The 20,323-nt window shown below is 37.0% G+C and overlaps 1 protein-coding gene across 1 annotated transcript; it reads left to right on the top strand.

Annotated features, from left to right (window-relative positions):
* Positions 1-9,573: 9,573 nt before the first annotated feature.
* On the top strand, positions 9,574-12,596 carry LOC103413636 (disease resistance protein RPV1-like). The gene is made up of 2 exons (XM_070825989.1): positions 9,574-10,194; positions 10,477-12,596. Exons 1-2 carry the CDS (start codon positions 9,692-9,694, stop codon positions 11,393-11,395), a joined length of 1,422 nt encoding a protein of 473 aa, XP_070682090.1. The 5' UTR covers positions 9,574-9,691; the 3' UTR covers positions 11,396-12,596.
* The last annotated feature ends 7,727 nt before the right edge of the window (positions 12,597-20,323 follow it).

The following is a 20,323-nucleotide window of genomic DNA, read 5'->3' as shown; positions in this document are numbered from 1 at the left end:
CATTCCGCGTTTGATACTCTTTCTCCCCTAAACTATTGTAATAGTTTCGAATATTTCCTGCTTCGTAATAATAATAAATATTTATAAAAAAATAAATAGAAATATTGTTGTAGTTATTATTGTTTAAGAATATAATTGTGTAAATTTAGAAATCGAATCCAACAACATTTGGGAGATTAAATCTCTTTATGACTTTACTTGTAGGGCAAGTTAAATCCCATTTGATTAGTATAAATAAAGTCATAAGGCCACAAGGAAGAATAAGCCCTTGTTTGGTATTATTGTTTTCACCAAAAACTGCTTCATTTTAAACTGAAGCAATAAAAAATGTTTGGCAAAAGTTAAATATCATGCTTATCTTAAAAGTTATTGGCTCCAAGCTGCTTTTAAAAGCTACTTTAATAAAAAATGGAGTTGAACCTTTATTGAATATTTTCAATTCGTGTAAAACCATCATTAATTTTTTAAAATAACATTATTTATCATGTTACACATTTTATCCATTAGACAACAAAGTGATTGTCGCCACCTACCACTACAAACACTAACCTTACACCATCACCGCCATTATTTCCACCACCACAATAATCGTCACCCTGCTGCCACCACCACCACAATCGTCACAATTGCTGTCGTTAGGGCTGGAAAAAAATCCCAAAAATCCCAAACCAAACCAAAAAAATCCCGATCCCAAACCAAAAAAATCCCAAACCAAAATTCCCGAAATTTTCGGGATGTAATCCCAAACCAAACCGAAAGTTTCGGTATGGGATTCGGTATTGCATTTCATTTTTTCGGTATTCCCATACCGAACTGAAAAAATATATATATATATATATATATAATTTTTTAATTATAAGAGAATTATTTCAACCGTTGATTGTTTTGGATTTAATCTGTGCCGTTGATTTCTTTTTTAGGTCAGATCACATTTGAACATTTCAGTTCCTCCGTTCATTTGTTTCGAAGTGCAGCCCTGACTCTTAGCCTCCGACCCTCACCAACGTCGTCCGTCCCTCACCAGACTGTCGAATTCCGACCAGCCACCGGCCCACCACCACACCATACTCTCGTATCTGACTCTCCAGCCTTCCTTCACCACACAACCACCACTCTCTCTCGCGATCTCTCTCTCTCATGGTCACAGAACTGCATTGATTCGAGGGTTCTCTCTCACGGACAGAACTGGGGATCTCTCTCACGGTCACACTTGGTTTTCTGAAATTAGGTAATTAATTTAGTTTTCTGAAATCTCTCTATCTCACTGTCACACACACACCTCTCGCAATTTCTCTTTTCTTTTGCGATTTTATCTCTTCACAGAATTTAGGCAGGTCTGATGTGGTTTTCTAGGGAGCATTGATTCGAGGGTTATTAGTTGAAGTACTGCGTGAGTTTGGGTCAGAGAAGGTCATGCTGCAGCTTTCGGAGATGACATTGCAATTGAGTGTCTTGCCACAGAGTTTAAGCGAGAGATTTATGTGGTAAGGACAAGGAATGATTTTGATTGTTGCTCTGCATTTTTTTTCTTTTGCAATGGCGAAGTTTTTGCAATGTGTATGGGTGCAATTTCACATCACTATCGGTATAATTTTATACATGTTTGTATATCACCTCTTCTCTTATGATGTTTTGTTGAATTTTTTTAAGTAGTGCGAGTTACTCTTAGTTTCTGAACGTAATATTGAGTAAATGCTGAGTTCGAAAGCATGAGTGTCTAAAATAGTCTCACTCTAAAATCATTGAGTGAATGCTTATTTCGGAAGTTCAACTGTATTAACACTTATTGCACCAACTCCTGGGAAAGCTGAGTTGATATTTGAAGACTGCATTTTCCTACATTTTAATTTGTAAGATTTTAGTTTGGAATCATCAACACTTGTTTCTGTTTTGAGTCAAAAAGCTACCGCCCGCCTTGTCCGTGTGCCATATGCTGCTATAGGCAGAAAATGATAGTTATTCTCAGTTCTAGTATTAGTACACAGGCTAAACCTGTTTTTTGTGCATTTGATCATTTTTCCATTGCACTTTGTCAACATCGGGATACTGGCAAGTATGGATTGGTGAAGTTTTTGAGCATGAACCGGATTATTCATCTTCTTATGAAGCATTCTTGTCTGAAACTCATCTTCTTACAGGTTCAAGCACATGGTTCAGATGCGATGGTTGATGAAGAGAATTGTGTTTTCTTCCTTCCCCACCGACCAAGGAGTCAAATTTGTGAACTTCCCTTCTTTCTTTTCATGAAAGGAACAGGTAAAGAAAAGAAAGATCTTTGGCTGAAAATACATTTCTAGGCAGTTGATTAATTTTGTTCATTACCACTCTCAGCCTACGTATAATTCTGAACATTTATTGTACAGGTTGGTGTGGTGCCCGAGCTGCTGGCCGGTCTTGTTGATCATCGTGCCGGCCGTATAAATCAAGTTTGAGGCTGGGCCGCTTGCCAAAAGCCCAAAAGCCCAAAATTATTTCGGGATTCCCGATTTGTCCCGAAATCCTGAAACTATTTCGGGATTCCCGAAAATTGGGATTCCCGAAAATTTGGTTTGGGATCGGTATTGAAATTGGGATTCCCGAAAATTTCGGTATGGGAATCGGGACAAGGGTTTCGGTATGGGATCCCATACCGAACCACCCCTAGCTGTCGTTGCCAACTCCCCTACCATGTCCATTTTTGTCATCATATACAGTTATATCACTTCAAAAATAAAAAATAAATTTTACCAAACGCTTTTACATTGTTTTTCTTAGTCACAACACTTTGAAAAACATAGTTTACCAAACGCTCAACTGCTTTATTTTATAGCCGATTATTCTTAAAGCACATCAATAACAATTTTTTTTTTTTAATTTAAAAAAAAAGCATATCAACCCAACTAATCCTATATCATTTACAACCTCTGATGGCTATTGGGTCGGGTATGTCATCACTTGTTCAATTCCATCAACAGTGGCCATATAACTCGGGTTGCCCATGATGTTCCTGGAAAACATAGGACATCATTAGTTAGCATAACATTCATGTTTCTAAATATTTGGCCAAAATTAGACTCTCCTTAGTAAATGGAGTTTCATATATTTACAAGATACCCATGATGTTTTTGGAAAGCGTTTACATCATTAATTACATAACATTCATTTTTTTTCTTCAACAAAATGGACAATTAGTGGCAAACTACGGTTATCCATCTCTTCCGAGCCTAAAGAAGCTATAGGGAATTTTACCCTGCCCGTGACCACAGTCTAACAGACTCACCAACTCGAAGCATCGAACCCGGGACATAACATTCATGTTTCGATGTTATCTGTAAGATATTCCAGAAATAGTCCCTTGGAACTACCATGGTAAAGCTCATCTCCTTAATCAATTTAGACCAAATACCCAAAGTTACCGAGCAGTGAAGGAATGTGTGAACAACTGATTCGAAATTTGACTTACATATGATACACCATTGTGGCGACGAGGCGTAGTAACTGCGTCCTCAATGAACCATGTCAAATGTGTTCACCCTGCCACAAGCAACAAGCCAAAGTCAATAACACTTTTCACCTTAGAGTGTTAGATTTCCATCCATGGTTTCGACAAGAAGTTGAAACCATAGTAAAAATGCATTTTGCATTCTACATAGAACCCATGATCGATTCCAACCGCTTAGTGTGTTTACATCTCTGTTGCCCCATGCTCTTTCCCATATAATGTGTCTTTGAATTTGTTGCAGTGCGATCATGAATAAAGAGGAGAAGATTGTATTGGATTACTCGAGAGATCGGTTGATTATTGACAGACCCTTCCAAGTCTCAGTTTTGTCGAGAATTGCAGAGGTGGGAAAGATAGTAAAAGGCATTTACGGTCATCCTCAGGACATTGAAGGGTGGTAAAAGATAGAGTGATTGATATGGTTCAGTTAAGGCCGCAGATCTGAGGTTCTTAACCAGACTTTATTTTCAGATTTTATTTATGCTGAAATCATTGCATTCTGAATGTAGTGAAGAAACTTGAGGTTTCATCACATGCAAGGTCCATCCTCTCATTAATGTAGGATTCATTCTCAACACGTCCCCTCACATGTGACTAATTTTCAAGCCTAACACGTGGACAATACAATTTAGGTGAAGTGGAGCACGTGTAGCCGTCAAGCTTCACACATGAGACAACCTACTTTGATACCATGAAGAAAGTTGGGGTGCCACCATAAAACCAACTAGCAATATGAGGAGTAATCCAACCTCTTATAAGCCCATGCAAGATCCCTCTATTGAGAAATAATATTTTCATTAATTCTTTAAATAAAGTTACAACCAGTATATATACAAGTATAACAACCAATGAAAGTAGCACCACTACAATAGCACCACTATATTCTAACTAACAGAACTAACTATCCAATATTTATCCAATATCTAAGTAGGATCTTTTATATCTGCATTTACATTTATACCCTCAATATCCTCCTTCAAACTGATCTGAGGTTGCCGAAGAGCAAGTTTGGACCTGAGAAACAGAAAACGAGATTTGGACAGAGCCTTTGTACAAATATCAGCTACTTGATCCTGTGAACAAACAAAATGCAGAGAAATTGCATGAGCCAAAACTTTTTCCCAGATGTAGTGATAGTCCAATTCAACATGCTTAGTACGAGCATGGAAAATGGAATTCTTGGCAAGAGAGATAGCTGATATATTGTCACACCACAACTTTGGTAAATAGGGAAATTGAAAACCAATATCACCAAGAAGCTTGCAAACCCAAGTTAATTCTGCAGCAGTGTTAGCCAAAGATCGATATTCAGCCTCTGTAGATGACCATGCCACGGTGGATTGCTTCTTAGCACTCCAACTGACGATAGAATTGCCCAGAAAAATACAAAAACCACGAGTTGATCTGCGATCAATAGAACAGCCTGCCCAATCAGCATCAGAATAAGCAGTAATACCTGGTGGTGATAAACTTTTAAAAAACCAGAGACCACACTCAATGGAACCTTTGAGATACCTTGGAATGCGTTTGACAGCTTGAAGATGAGAAAGTCGAGGACAATGCATAAATTGGCAAACAAGGTTCACTGCAAAAGAGAGATCGAGCCAAGTCCATGTGAGATATTGAAGGGCTCCAACAAAGGATTTATATTCCGTAGGATCATCCAAGAGAGAAGAAGAGTGATCAAGTTTTGATGTATTATGGGGAGTAACATAGGGTTTGGCATCATCCATTTTGGCCTTGTTCAACAGATCCAAGATGTATTTAGGCTGAGAAATGAAAATACCCTTGGAGGATTGCTTAACTTCAATGCCAAGAAAGTAATGCAAAGGACCAAGATCATTGATAGGAAAGAGAGCACTGAGTTGATCAATAACATGCTTGCAGGCTTGAGGAGAAGGGCCTGTGACAAGAATGTCATCAACATAGACAAGGATAAACACCAAGTGAGGATCTTTCTTAACAAACAAGGAATGATCAGATTTTGAGCCAATGAATCCCAATGAGAGTAAAGCACCATGTAGTTTATCATACCAAGCTCTAGGAGCTTGTTTGAGACCACATAAAGATTTATGGAGTCTGCAAACAGAATTGGGCTGTGTAGAATCCTGAAATCCTAGAGGTTGTTGCATGAACACAGTTTCTGTAAGAGTACCATGCAGAAAAGCATTGCTGACATCAAGTTGGTTGAGAAACTAATCATATTAAGTAGCCAAAGTGGGTAAAATTCGAATGGTGACAGGTTTGACAACGAAGCTGAAAGTCTCAGTGTAGTCTAACCCATCCTGTTGATGAAACCCCTTTGCAACCAGTCGTGCCTTATACAGATCTATAGAACCATCAGGCTTGCGTTTGATTTGAAATACCCACTTGCAACCAACCAAATTCTAAAAAGGAGAAAGGGAACCAAGGACCAGGTACCATTGTTCAAAAGAACATTGAACTCTTCTTGCATTTCCTTCCTCTAGTGAGAATATTTGGATGCCTAATGATAAGTGGAATGAACAAAGTCAACACTGAGATGAGATAGAAGGGTATGTTTAGTGGCAAGCAAGGGTTTAGGTTTAAAGATGCCAGACTTGGAACGAGTCTGCATTGGATGAATGTTGAAATGAGGAGATGTCAGTGATGGAGAAGAGATATTTAGGTGTTAGGAAGTAGATGGAGTTGGTGCAGGAGATGTATGTGGTAAGGGAGATGAATTTGGTGAAGAAGATGTATGTAGGTGTTGGGAAGTAGATGGATGTGGGGGAGGAGATGTATGTAGTGAAGGAGATGTATGGGGTGATGATGGCTGGGAAGAATGAAAGGAATTAAATGTGAGATTAGATGGTATAGTATGTAAGGGTGATGAAGATATAGGCTGAGAAGATGAAGACGGAAAAGAATTATGAAAAGGGAAATTGTGCTCATCAAATATGACATGTCGGAAAATATAGATTCTGTGAGATAAAGGATCCAAACATTTGTACCTTTTGTGATTTAAACTGTACCCGAAGAAAACACAATGTTTGCTTTTTGGTTCTAACTTAGAGGTAGTGTAAGGCTTCAGCCAAGGAAAGCAAGTATACTCTAGAGCTTTCTTGAATAAGGATTCCTATGGAGATACATTTATGGCAGTAGACATTTTGTTGATGAGGTAAATTGCTGTGGAGAATGCATGAACCCAATATTGATGTGGAACTTTAGAGACTGTCAAGAGAGTACAGGCAGTTTCAACAAGGTGTCTATGCTTACGCTCAACACACCCATTTTGCTCTTGAGTGTGAGGGCAACTGAGTTAATGTGTAATACCATGTTCAATTAAGAACTGAGAAAACTTGGAGCTAAAGAATTCACCATCAGAATCCGAACGAATAGAAATAATTTTGACACCCAACTTATTTTCAATAAGAGACTTGAATTGAACAAATGTAGAAAGAACATCAGACTTGAACTTCAGAGGATAAGGCCAAGAATACTTTGTATAGTCATCAACAATTATCACATAGTATTGAAAACCATGTACAGAGGAAATATGAGCTAGTCCCCAGACATCCGTGTGAAGAAGCTCTAATGGCTTGCTTATAGTACAAGAACCAGAAGCAAAAGGAAGCTTAGAACTTTTGCTTATAGCACAATTTGAACAGAAAGTGTAATTCATAGTACGAGACGTAGAAATACATGAAGTAGAGACCAATTTATTTAAATTTTTGGTAGAGGGATGGCCAAGTCTCTTGTGCCAAAGATCCCAAAAAACCGTTGTAGTAGCAACAAACAAGTGTTGAGAACCAACAGCAGGAGACGATGCATGAAAAAGGTAGAAGCCATCACGAACTGGTCCACTAAAAAGCATATTCCCAGAAGAAATATCTTTCATAGTGAAGTGAAAAGGATAAAGATGCATGGAACACCAGTTGTCAAGAAGAAATTGATTCGCATATAACAAATTTTGCTTTAAATCAGGCACATAAAGAACATTTTTCAACTGAAAACAATGGTGATGAGTATTTAAAGAAGAACCAGAGTGGTGAATGGGCAAACCTTTGCCATCACCAATGTAGACCTGTTCAGGACCATGATAAGTCTCAGGATTTTGCAGATTGGTGTAGTTATTGGTCATGCATGAACTAGTGCCAGAATCAACAAGCCAAGTTAGAGCAGATGAAGTAGAACTAGTGTGAGCAAGCATAGCAGAGTGAGATGAAGATCCAGTGTAGCTAGGATTCATGCGTTGTGGACAATCAAAGACTTCATGATCATAATGACGGCATATTTGACAAGGAATGCGTTTGCCAGAGAAAGAACAATCACCACCAGAAGAACGTTGATTATTCGGCCGATAATTGTTGTGTTGAAAATTGCCTCTGAAATTGCCCTTGCCTTGAAAATTTCTAGGGTTTGAAGAACTGCCACGATTTTGAGAATAATTAGAATAACGACGTTGAGAGAAATTCTGTGAAGAATGAGCCTGAGTAGTGTAAGCATGAGGAGCCATAGATGGTGTGGGAAGAAGACCCGTAGAAGAATTAAATGCCTGGAAATGAGCAGTGAGAGGCAATTTCTTGCGATTATTCAACTGAATTTCTTTGCTCAAAAGAAGGCCATGCCATTCATCAATGGTAGTCGACCCAATGCGAAATTGAATAGCATCAACAAAAGAATCATACTTTGATGGCAGTCCATGAAGTGTGACATAAATGAGCTCAGAATCAGCCACCAGAACTCCAGCACTCACAAGAGCATTTGCAATTTCCTCAATTTGTTGGAGAAATTGAGCTGTTGTAGATTCACATTTTGTAATGTTACGTAGGCGTGATCGAAGATCATGAATGTGAGATTGAGAAGTAGCAGCCACTCGTGACTCCAATTTCGCCCAAAGTTTGAGACAAGAATTAACTCCAACAGTGTAAGGAATTAGGGTTTCAGACAGTGTAGAATTGAGCCAGATGAGAATGTTTTGATCGCTCTAATACCAAGAAACATACTCAGGATTGATGAGAGAAGTGCGATTGCCAGAATCATCCAATAGCATTTGAGGCGGCGGAGGTGTTGGGCCATCAACAATGCCAGTGAGATTGTAGCGGTGAAAAATAAGAGCAAACAAAGCGCTCCAGGTGAGGTAATTGGTAGTGATGAGCTTAATTGGCACCATAGATCCAATATTCTGAATTATGATGGAGGAGGCCACCGAAGGAGTGATTGTGACAGAGGAGTTCAATGGAGGCGGATGAACATGAGCAGTAGAGTCAGAAGAAGAAGTAGGAGCCGCCATTGATGCTCAAGGCTAGGGTTTGGGAGATCGAGATGGCGATCGCAATCAGAAAGAGGAAAGAAGAAAGGTCGCTGGCGATGAAGCGTGTTTGGATTAGGTCGTGAGACAGAAGGCGGTTGATACCATATTGAGAAATAATCTTTTCATTAATTCTTTAAATAAAGTTACAACCTGTATATATACAAGTATAACAACCAATGAAAGTAGCACCACTACATTCTAACTAATAGAACTAACTATCCAATATCTAAGTATGATCTTTTATATTTGCATTTACATTTATACCCTCAATACCTTCCTCCCAAAATGTTGATCCATGATTAAGATCGAGGTGCTCTTAATCTTATTATACAACAATAAGAACAACAACAAAAATAAAATTTTATTCTACTAAATGGCGTCGGCTGTATGAACACTAGAACATCACTACGCTGAGTTTTGCGCCAAATCTTCCACTCTTAATCTTAGTATAATGAATTCAAATTTCCAATGCTTCTTTTAACATTACTTTAAAAACAATGATTGGCTATTGAAAGAAGGGAGCATGAACTCTTGTTGAATTGAACTAGTGCCCAATAACCATTGAACCCGTGTTCAAAAAAAAAAAAAATTAAAGAATTAAAATTTGAACCAACATCACCCTTCTCGATTTTTAATTGGGTTTTGAGGAGCTCCAACTCTTTTCTCAGCAGCAAGTCATTTTCTTACTTTAATCAATCATACATAAATGGTGTTCCGGTGGTGAAATATTAAAAAATAATAAATAATAAATTAAATAATAATAATAATTATCGAACAACCAAGTTTTTTGTTTTGAATTGTATTAACTATTAAACAGCAGAATTATACATCTTGTGTGCAATTTGGTTTTCCATTTGGATGACTTTTCTATGAGTTGACCCTCGTTCCTCCCTTAAGGATCCTTCAGATTGAGATTTTGCAGCTCTCCCATAACAATGAGTACCAGGACACAGCATGAAGCATCCTCCTCATCGAAACGTTGGATGCACGACGTGTTCTTGAGCTTCAGAGGCGACGACACACGCAACGGTTTCACAGGCCACCTCTACATGACACTGAAAGAGGCTGGAGTCGACGCTTTCATTGACAACCAGCTAAGAAGAGGGGAAGAAATAACAACCGAACTGGTTCAGGCAATCCGAGGGTCTAGGATTTCTGTCATCGTCTTCTCAAAGAGATATGCAGATTCAAGCTGGTGTCTTCAGGAGCTTGTGGAGATCATGGACTGTAGGAGAAGACTTGGACAAATAGTCTTGCCAGTATTCTACGATGTCGATCCTTCACATGTCAGGAAACAGACTAGTGGTAGTTTTGCACAAGCATTTCAGAAACACGAAGAAAGCTTTCATCAAGATACCGATAAGGTAGCGAGGTGGAGAGCTGCTCTTACAGAAGCTTCAAATTTGTCCGGTTGGGATCTCATAAACACTGCAAATGGGTAATAATTCTTAGCTTATCAATCTTCTTTTACTGCCAGATAATAAAACTTTATATAAAATTTGATTCCTTAGTTCAAGATCCATCATTTTGATTTATAAAACCATTCGCCTCTAGTTTCAGTATACCTTGAACTTTACAAGTTATCCAATCCAGTCTAATCCTAAGAATCAAGCGATCGAGGTGCACCCTTTACTAAAATATTGTTTTTCTCTAAGCAATCTGTAGCCAGAATGTGTACTGCATAGCAAGTCTCAGTTGCGCTTTTAAATCTAATTGACAGGAATGAGGCAGAGCTTATCAGAAAAATTATTGGCGAAATCACTAAGCAACTCGATAGCAAATACTTAAGTGTAGCCGTCTACCAAGTTGGAATAGATTCTCGGGTGAAAGAGATTAACAGCTTAGATGGGGGATCATACGGTGTTCAAATGGTCGGAATTTGGGGTATGGGCGGAATGGGGAAAACATCAGTTGCAAAAGCCATCTATAACAAGTTCTACCATGGCTTTAATTACAAAAGTTTCCTTGCAAATGTTAGGGAAACTGCAAAGGAACCGAATGGCATGACGAATTTGCAAGAAAAGCTTCTTTCTGATATCTTCAAACCAACCAAGGTGGAGGTTGGTGATGTTCATAGAGGTATTAATGTGATAAAAGAAAAACTTCGAAGCAGGGCGGTACTGGTCATAATTGACGATGTAGATCATGTGGACCAACTAAATGCTTTAGCTGTAGCCCGTGACTCCTTTGGTCGAGGAAGTAAAATTTTTATTACAACAAGAGATCGACACCTACTAGAGCAAGTTGAAGTTAATATAATATATCTGGCTCGAAAAATGAAGGAAGAAGAAGCTCTTGAGCTCTTTAGTTGGCATGCTTTCCGAAATCGTTGTCCTAATGAAGAATATGTTGAACTGACAAGAAGTGTTCTTGGTTACTGTGGAGGCTTGCCGCTTGCTCTTGAAGTTTTAGGGTCGTTTCTGTTTAAAAGAAGCATAAGAGATTGGACAAGCACATTGAAGAAGTTGGAAAAAATTCCTCGTTTCGAAATTCAAGAAAAGCTTAAAATAAGCTTTGATGCTCTAAGTGATGAGGATGAGAGGGAAATATTCCTTGATATATCTTGTTTCTTCATAGGAATGGACAAGAACTATGTCACAAGGATCTTGGATGGTTGTGCGTTTTTTGAAACACGTTGAAACTCTTGTTCTTTCTGGCTGTTCAAGATTTCAAAACTTGGTTGCGGATATAGGAGAGATGGTATCATTGACAACTCTTCTTATAGATAACACAGCCATAGAAGAATTACCATATTCTTCCATAGCACGGTTGAAGAACCTGACACGTTTATCTCTATGTGGTCTGAAACTTATAGAACCCAACCCTTCCGTTTGGCCTTTGGTATTGACAAGAGAATATCCTCCTGAATTACATTGCTCAATTTCTTCCGAAGATTTCAGGACTATCGACATGCATAGCAACGAATTTTATATCCTTCCGAGGAATCATAAGCGCAAGACAACGAGCGAAGATGGTGTCATTTTCCCCCCTGGAAATGACATTGCCAAGTGGTTCACAAATGTCGACAATGAGGGTGATCGAGTCTGTTTCCAAGTGCCTCAAACCACTGGTTCTTACTTAAAATCGTTGACTGTGTGCACCGTTTATTCTTCATCATTACACAAGGACGCACCTCTTAATCATTTTGCTATATTTATTACGAATCATACCAAGATCATCAGCTTCGTTGTCCGGCCAATGGATCCCTACACAATAACTTCAAATGAAGTCATTTGGCAAGGACATTTATCAAACAAGGAGCTCAGCTTGGAAAGGGGAGACTCCATTGAAGTTTATATTGTGATGGGATCTGGTTTCAGGGTGAAGAAAACTGGGGTACATCTCGTATGGGATCCCGAGTTGATCAACGAAAATGTGATTGAGTTCGAGTCTATCCCATATGCTTATTTTCGTAGTGATGTGGAGTATGAGGCAGGACCGAGTCATGCCCCATGAGATGAGGATCGATCACCCGAGGACTTGAGGTACGTATGATGATCACCCCACTATTCAAAGGAGTACAGATGAACAATTGGAGCAGGGAAACAGAGATGAAGCTATGCGGATAGTGAGGAGCTTTATACTTCAAGTTGGAGAACAGTTTGGACTACCACTTAATTTTATGTTTTTATTTTACAGATGATTTTCTGAGCTAATGAAAGACTTGAATTCAAACAGACAACGTCGCTTAATGCGATAGACTTTGTTGTTATTGTTGTAGTCGTATTTTGCAGCTGTTTTTCTCGTCTACAAAACATTTTGCTTTCCACAATCAGTGGTGGGGTTTGTAGGAAATATTTGGTGATGCAATAGAGAGAGTCCAAAGTTTGTTTGGCTGCATCCACCAACTTGAAAGGGAATAAGTCATAGTGTGGCTTCATGTTTTAAACTTATGGGTGGGTGAACATTGATTTGGTCATAACCAAGTTTAGGATCATGTTTGTTGCTTAGTATTACAATTTAAAGGTAACTTTTTCTGCATGTAAGTAAAAGTTTATAAGTTTTACTTTTGTAAATGGCGAGATTGATGCCAAATTATTATGTCAAACTAAATTACCATGCATAGACTTTCAGTTTGATTCTAATCTAAATTATCGATTAACTTGATTATTGGCATTTAAAAAAATGTTTTTGTTTGATTTTAAACTAAATTATCAATTAACCTGATTATTGGTATTTTAAAAATGTTATTATGCACTTTTGCGTAAACAACTAATATTTGTTTTCTTAATAAAGAAAGAGTTTTTGTTTTTTACCATCGTTTGTTAAAAAAAATATAATAATTCACGGCAGGGTTTTGAACTTGAATGCCTAAAGAAGAACATTACTCTAACAACTAGGTTAAATCTAAATTATTAAAAAGGTTAACTTTTCTATAATGCATTTCTTTCTTATCATTGACAAATTCTTCCAAAGACTGAGACAACATGTGTGTGTGTGGGGGGAGAGAGAGAGAGAGAGAGAGAGAGAGAGTTCCTTCAATGCAGGGCAGTTTATGGCCTAAACGAAACGGAAAGCATGGAAAGAAAAAAGAAGTGGCTCAAGAATACAATAATAATACAAATAAAAGGCTTTTTGTTCAATAAATAAAAATACTATGAAAAGGAAAAAAGATTGGAAGAAAAAGCAATTTAAAGAGTACACACATTGGATGCCAATTTTACCCCCAAAAAACACAAAAATACAAAAGAGCACAATGAATTTGGCATCACGAATATTCCAATGCTCTTATGAGCGTCCCCTTTCTAGAGAAATTTTTTAATGTGCTGAAAATGCGGCTCAATATACTAAGTGTAATAATACAATTTGTTGGAAGTAATACAATTGGTTAGAAATTTGAAAAAAAATTCAATTAATTGTATTATGACAGTTGGTGTGTCCCATATTTTTGACACACTGAAAACTATATCCCCTTCCTACCTATGACATAGACATTTATGCTATTCTTCCTAGAGAAAATAGAAAATATTGCATGTGGTCCAATGTTTTAGTCGAAAGGGTGTTGAGTTTATATCCATGCATCCCGCGTTCAATACTCTTTCTCCCCTAAACTATTGTAATAATTTCGAATATTCCCCGCTCCCTAATAATAGTAAATATTGAGTTTATATCCATGAAGAAAGTTGTGGTGCCACCATAAAACCAACTAGCAATATGGGGAGTAACTCAATCTCTTATAAACCTATGCAAGATCCCTTTATTGAGAAATAATCTTTTCATTAATTCTTTAAATAAAGTTACAACTTGTATATATACAAGTATAACAACCAATGAAAGTAGCACCATTACATTCTAAATAACAAAACTAACTATCCAATATCTATCCAATATCTAAGTAGGATCTTTTATATCTGCATTTACATTTATACCCTTAATATCTAAGTAGGATCTTATATTCTATTATATCTATTTTGAATTTTACACCTAGCCACTCTTCGTCTTTTCTTTTTGATTTCAGGTGGCTTAGATTGAACTTTTAATAGATGAAAAAGAAGAAACTTTTTGACAGATGACGAGCAAGTTATCTATTTTGAATTTTGTTTTCTTTTGGGTTTGTCTTGCAGTTGCTCGAGAAGTTGAAGATTCTGAATCTCAGCCATTCGTACTTCCTAAAACAATCGCCAAACTTCTCAAAACTGCCAAATCTTGAGTATTTGATACTCAAGGGCTGTAAGAGCTTGCTGGAGATTCACCACTCCGTAGGATGTCTTGAAAGACTTGCCTTGGTAAATCTCAAAGACTGCATAATGCTCAAGGATCTTCCAAAGAGTTTCTATAAGTTGAAACACGTTGAAACTCTTGTTCTTTCTGGCTGTTCAAGATTTCAAAACTTGGTTGCGGATATAGGAGAGATGGTATCATTGACAACTCTTCTTATAGATAACACAGCCATAGAAGAATTACCATATTCTTCCATAGCACGGTTGAAGAACCTGACACGTTTATCTCTATGTGGTCTGAAACTTATAGAACCCAACCCTTCCGTTTGGCCTTTGGTATTGACAAGAGAATATCCTCCTGAATTACATTGCTCAATTTCTTCCGAAGATTTCAGGACTATCGACATGCATAGCAACGAAATTTATATCCTTCCGAGGAATCATAAGCGCAAGACAACGAGCGAAGATGGTGTCATTTTCCCCCCTGGAAATGATATTGCCACATGGTTCACAAATGTCGACAATGAGGGTGATCAAGTCTGTTTCCAAGTGCCTCAAAGCACCGGTTTTAACTTAAAATCGTTCACTGTGTGCACCGTTTATTCTTCATTATTACACAAGGCCGCACCTCTTAATCATTTTGCTATATTTATTACGAATCATACCAAGATCATCAGCTTCGTTGTCCGGCCAATGGATCCCTACACAATAACTTCAAATGAAGTCATTTGGCAAGGACATTTATCAAACAAGGAGCTCAGTTTGGAAAGGGGAGACTCCATTGAAGTTTATATTGTGATGGGATCTGGTTTCAGGGTGAAGAAAACTGGGGTACATCTCGTATGGGATCCCGAGTTGATCAACGAAAATGTGATTGAGTTTGAGTCTATCCCATATGCTTATTTTCGTAGTGATGTGGAGTATGAAGCAGGACCGAGCCATGTCTCATGAGATGAGAATCGACCACCGAGGAGTACAGATGAACAATTGGAGCAGGGAAACAAAGATGAAGCTATGCGGATAGAGAGGAGCTTTATACTTCAAGTTGGAGAACAGTTGGCACTACCACTTAATTTTATTTTTTATTTTACAGCTGATTTTCTGAGCTAACGAAAGACTTGGATTCGTACAACCGACATTGCTTAATGCGATAAGACTTTGTTGTTATTGTTGTAGTAGTATTTTACAGCTGATTTTCTCATCTACAAAACAATTTGCTTTCCACAATCAGTGGTGGGTTTTGTAGGAAATCTTTGGTGATGCAATAGAGAGAGTCCAAAGTTCATTTGGCTGCATCCACCAACTTGAAAGGGAATAAGTCATAGTGTGGCTTCATGTTTTAAACTTATGGGTGGGTGAACATTGATTTGGTCATAACCAAGTTTAGGATCATGTTTGATGCTTAGTATTAGGATAAGGTTTTTTTTTCGCCTCTAAGTAAAAGTTTTTCAGTTTTACTTTCATAAATAGCGAGATTGATGCTAAATTATTATGTCAAACGAAATTATCATTCATAGACTTTCAGTTTGATTCTAAACTAAATTATCGATTTATAGTGGGTGAGATTATAATGTGGGTGGGGAAATAAAACAATGGGGTGGGTCTATTAACACCCAATATTTATTATTAAATGACTCATGTATCTTAACATGAAATGACTATTTAACCCTAAGAAATAAAAAAAAAAATTGAATACACCCCACACAAAAATTATTTACTAATATGAAAATTTTCCTCTGTTTGTACGTTCTCACATAGATGTCTAAACCATAACCCTAAAATCTTAAAAACCCCTAATTCATAGAAACCCCCAAATTGATAGAAACCTAAACCCTAAAAAAAAAATGTAAGAACTGAACCCATTATAATTTTGAAAAAAAATATGAAAAAATCTCCAAGAGTTCTTGGCAGCTTTCTTTTAAATTTTTTACAGTAAAAAGAATTGAACCCATTATAATTTTCAAAAAGAAAAATGTCACCATGTCCTGTCATTCTTTTTTGGGTCAAAATTTTGTGGGATTGACTCTAAATGAGTAACAAAGAGGGTTGCAAATTGTGGATTTGTGCTCTCCCAGTAACATCAACCAACAATTGAATGCCATGTAGTCAACCTCATTAGCATTTATATGTTTAGCAAGAATCTTGAAATTTGGAGGTGTGGAGAGAATGAACAACGAGGGAATGTTGAATGTATGTGAAGAATGTGTATGTAGAAAGTGTAGGGTGTGAGGGTAATACAGAATAATTAGTGGGGTGTATTAAGATAAATTTTGATTGAAAAATTAAATTTGGGGTGTATTCAACAATATGTGGGGTGTTAATAAAACAACCCTAAAAATATAAATTTGTTTTTTCCACATTTTTTTTGAGGTCCTGCCAATTAAAGAGAGAAAAATAAATGAAATTTCAAATTTATATGAATAATACCTGCAGTCATTTCTTTACTTGCCATTAACTTATCTTTATCGTAGAATTTTCTCAATCATAACTAATTAATTTCTTAATCTTGATTTGAAGATTATCCTTGCAAAAAAATCATTTAAATAAGAGATCATTTGGTCATCCAAATGTATCAAATAAATGGACAATTCATTATTAATATGTTACTTGACACCCACACTAATGTTGATTTATTTGATACATTTGAATGAGTAAATGTTCTCTAATTTGAATGATTTTTTGTAAGGATGATCTTCAATAAAAGTAGTTCCAAGAATGAGCTCATCCGAAAAGGAAAAATGCAAGTATTATTAATTATCTATTTTTCCCACATAAATGAAACATAAAAAATAATAATAATAATTTCAGGCAAAAATACAATTTAAATTAATGCACTGAATTCAACTCTCCATTTTCCCCACAAAAATACAACGATCTTATCTTAACAAGAAGAAAAAACGCAGGCCATTTCAATTGCATCTGCATGCATGTTCTATGTCACATCCTAGTCTCAGCTCCGCCGTAGCGTAATATTATCCACTTTTTTTGTAAGGAAGATCTTCAATAAAAGCAGTTCCAAGAATGAGCTCATCCGAAAAGAAAAAATGCAAGTATTATTAATTATCTATTTTTCCCACATAAATGAAACTTAAATAATAATAATAATAATTTCAGGAAAAAAATACAATTTAAATTAATGCACTGAATTCAACTCTCCATTTTCCCCACAAAAATAGAACGATCTTATCTTAAAAAGAAGAAAAAACGCAGGCCATTTCAACTGCATCTGCACGCATGTTCTATGTCACATCCCAGTCTCAGCTCCGTCGTAGCGCAATATTATCCGCTTTGGTCCCCTAGTCAAGTCCTCACAGTTTTGTTTTTGAGAATTCACACGAGAATTTCCCAGTGGGTCACCCATCCTAGGAATGCTCTCATCCAAACTCACTTAACTTCGAGTTCCGATGGAACCCGAAGCTAGTGAGTCCCTAAAAGGCCTCGTGCTATAGGGAGGGAAATATGTACATATAAGGTATAGAGGATCCTCACCCCCGGTCCCCGGACGATGTGGGATCTAACATTCTACTGTTGCAGGGTTCATCTTACTGAAGAAACTTTACACGAGGCAATGGAAGCGGTTACATGTTTACACCTAATCCCGACAATTTACACCACGCAATGCATGCTCTTCGTTGCTGTTGCTGGGTTCACCTACTCCCCCTATAAATACAGAACCGATCTGCCACTGTTCTACCATCCATCTCTTTGAGTTTTATCTTCCGTTGCATAATTTGTTGATTCTTTAATCTTCATGATGGGGTTCCTCCTCTCCAGAATCTTCAAAATGGAGCGTTCTCTGCAGCATCATTCTGGAAACGAAGCGGGCCGTTCTCATCATCTGAATCTTTCGAAAACACCCAATTCTCTTCCTTATGAACTGGGTTGTGAAGAATAACGCCCCCCTTTGCCAATGCTAATGAAGTCTGAAGATTTAATTAGCAACAACATAAATGATAAATCGAAAATAAGTAAGATTATGAGTCTAAGAGCATCAGTAAATTAATGGTGGAAGAGGCCGATCGAGCTCTGTCTATGAGAGCGAATGAGTTGTGTATATATATACTATTTACCGGCATGATGAGTTGGCTGAGAGATTTCGGCATTGGTGTGTTTGGGAGGACGGAGTTCCAGTAGCGTTGAGGTGCATGTAAAGGTAAGGCAGCAGCATGGCTTCCCACCAGTGTGAGCTGCATGCAACATTTGAGATCTTATTAGTACGAGATATTGAAGAAAGTGATGAACTTGGTAAAATATGATGTTCAAACTAAAATCACGATTCCCGCTCTCATGGTCACTCGCTGTAAGATTTTTGATATCAAAGGTTGAGATTCAAACGTTAAAACCAAAGCTATATCTTCAGTTTTACATCAAATATCAAATCTAAGGATGCATAAGAGCAACCATGCATTTCTCGGACAACAGGTAACCAAAAAAACTAAAGTTCCAGAGCTCACTTACAGTGAGAAAAACAAAGATTCTGGAGAGAAGGAACCCCATCATGAAGATTAAAGAATCAACAAATGTTGCAACGGAAGAGAAAACTCAGAGAGATGGATGGTAGAACTATAGCAGATCGGTTCTGTATTTATAGGGGGAGTAAGTGAACCCAGCAACAGCAACGTAGAGCATGCATTGCGTGGTGTAAGTTGTCGGGATTAGGCGTAAACATGTAGCCTCTTCCATTACCTCGTGTAAATTTTCTTCAGTAAGATGAACCCAAGCAACTGCAACGTAGAACATGCATGCAGATGCAGTTGAAATGGCCTGAGCCTTTTCTTCTTTTTAAGATAAGGTCGTTGTATTTTTGTGGGGAAAATGGAGAGTTTAATTCGGTGCATTAATTTTAAGTTGTAATTTTGCCTGAAAATTTTCCTCTTTTTAAGTTCATTTATGTGTGTAAAACTGAACTAGAATGAATAATACTTGCATTCTTTCTGGGATAAACTCGTTACTCTACCTGCAAATAACATATCTTCATCGTAGAAATTTTATATTCGGAATTGTTTTCAATTGAAAATTATCTCTACAAAAAAGTCATTCAAATTGGAGAGCGTTTTGTCATTGAAATGTATTAATTAATGATGAAATGCCCATTTATTTGATACATTTGAATGACTAAACAATCTCTCGTTCAAATAATTTTTTTTGCAAGGATGAACTTCAAATGAAGATTAAGTAATTGAGTGGTTTCGATTAAGAAATTTTTATAGTGAAGATACATTATTTGCAAGTAAGAAAATGAATGTAGGTATTACACATATAAATTTGGAATTTTATTTAGGATTTTTATCACAAATAGTCCATGAGATTGATCAAACTCATCATTTTGGTTCCTAACTTTCAAACTCAATTAATGTCGTTCCTGACATTCACTACCACACATCAATTTGGTCATTCCGTTTAGATTTCTTCAACTATTTTGTTAGTTTGTACATGGGGCCCACAAATCTAATAAAATAATGACGCGTAGATTACACAAAATAAGGGGTTTTATTGCAAATGGTCTCTAACATTGATCCAACTCCTCATTTTGGTCACTGAGTTTCAAAAATCGATAAATTTGTTTACTGACTTTCACTACCGCACATTAATTTAGTCTTTTGATTAAATTTCTGTGCGGTAGTGAATGTCAGGGATGACAATGATTTTTAAAAGTGAGAAATCAAAATGATGAGTTTGACCAATTTAAATGGAATGACCAAATTAATGTGCAGTGGTGAATGTCGGAAACGACATTAATTAATTTTTTTTTTTTGAGGTCCTACCAATTAAAGAGAGAAATTTATATGAATAATACCTACAGTCATTTCTCTACTTGCAAATAACATATCTTTATCGTAGAATTTTCTCAAATAGAACTATTTAATTTCTTAATCTTAATTTGAAGATTATCCTTGCAAAAAATCA

Source organism: Malus domestica, chromosome 08 (assembly GCF_042453785.1).
Source record: "Malus domestica chromosome 08, GDT2T_hap1".
Classification (NCBI taxonomy): Eukaryota; Viridiplantae; Streptophyta; class Magnoliopsida; order Rosales; family Rosaceae; genus Malus; species Malus domestica.
The sequence above is the reverse complement of the archived record's forward strand: the minus strand, read 5'-3'. Positions and strand labels throughout refer to the sequence as shown.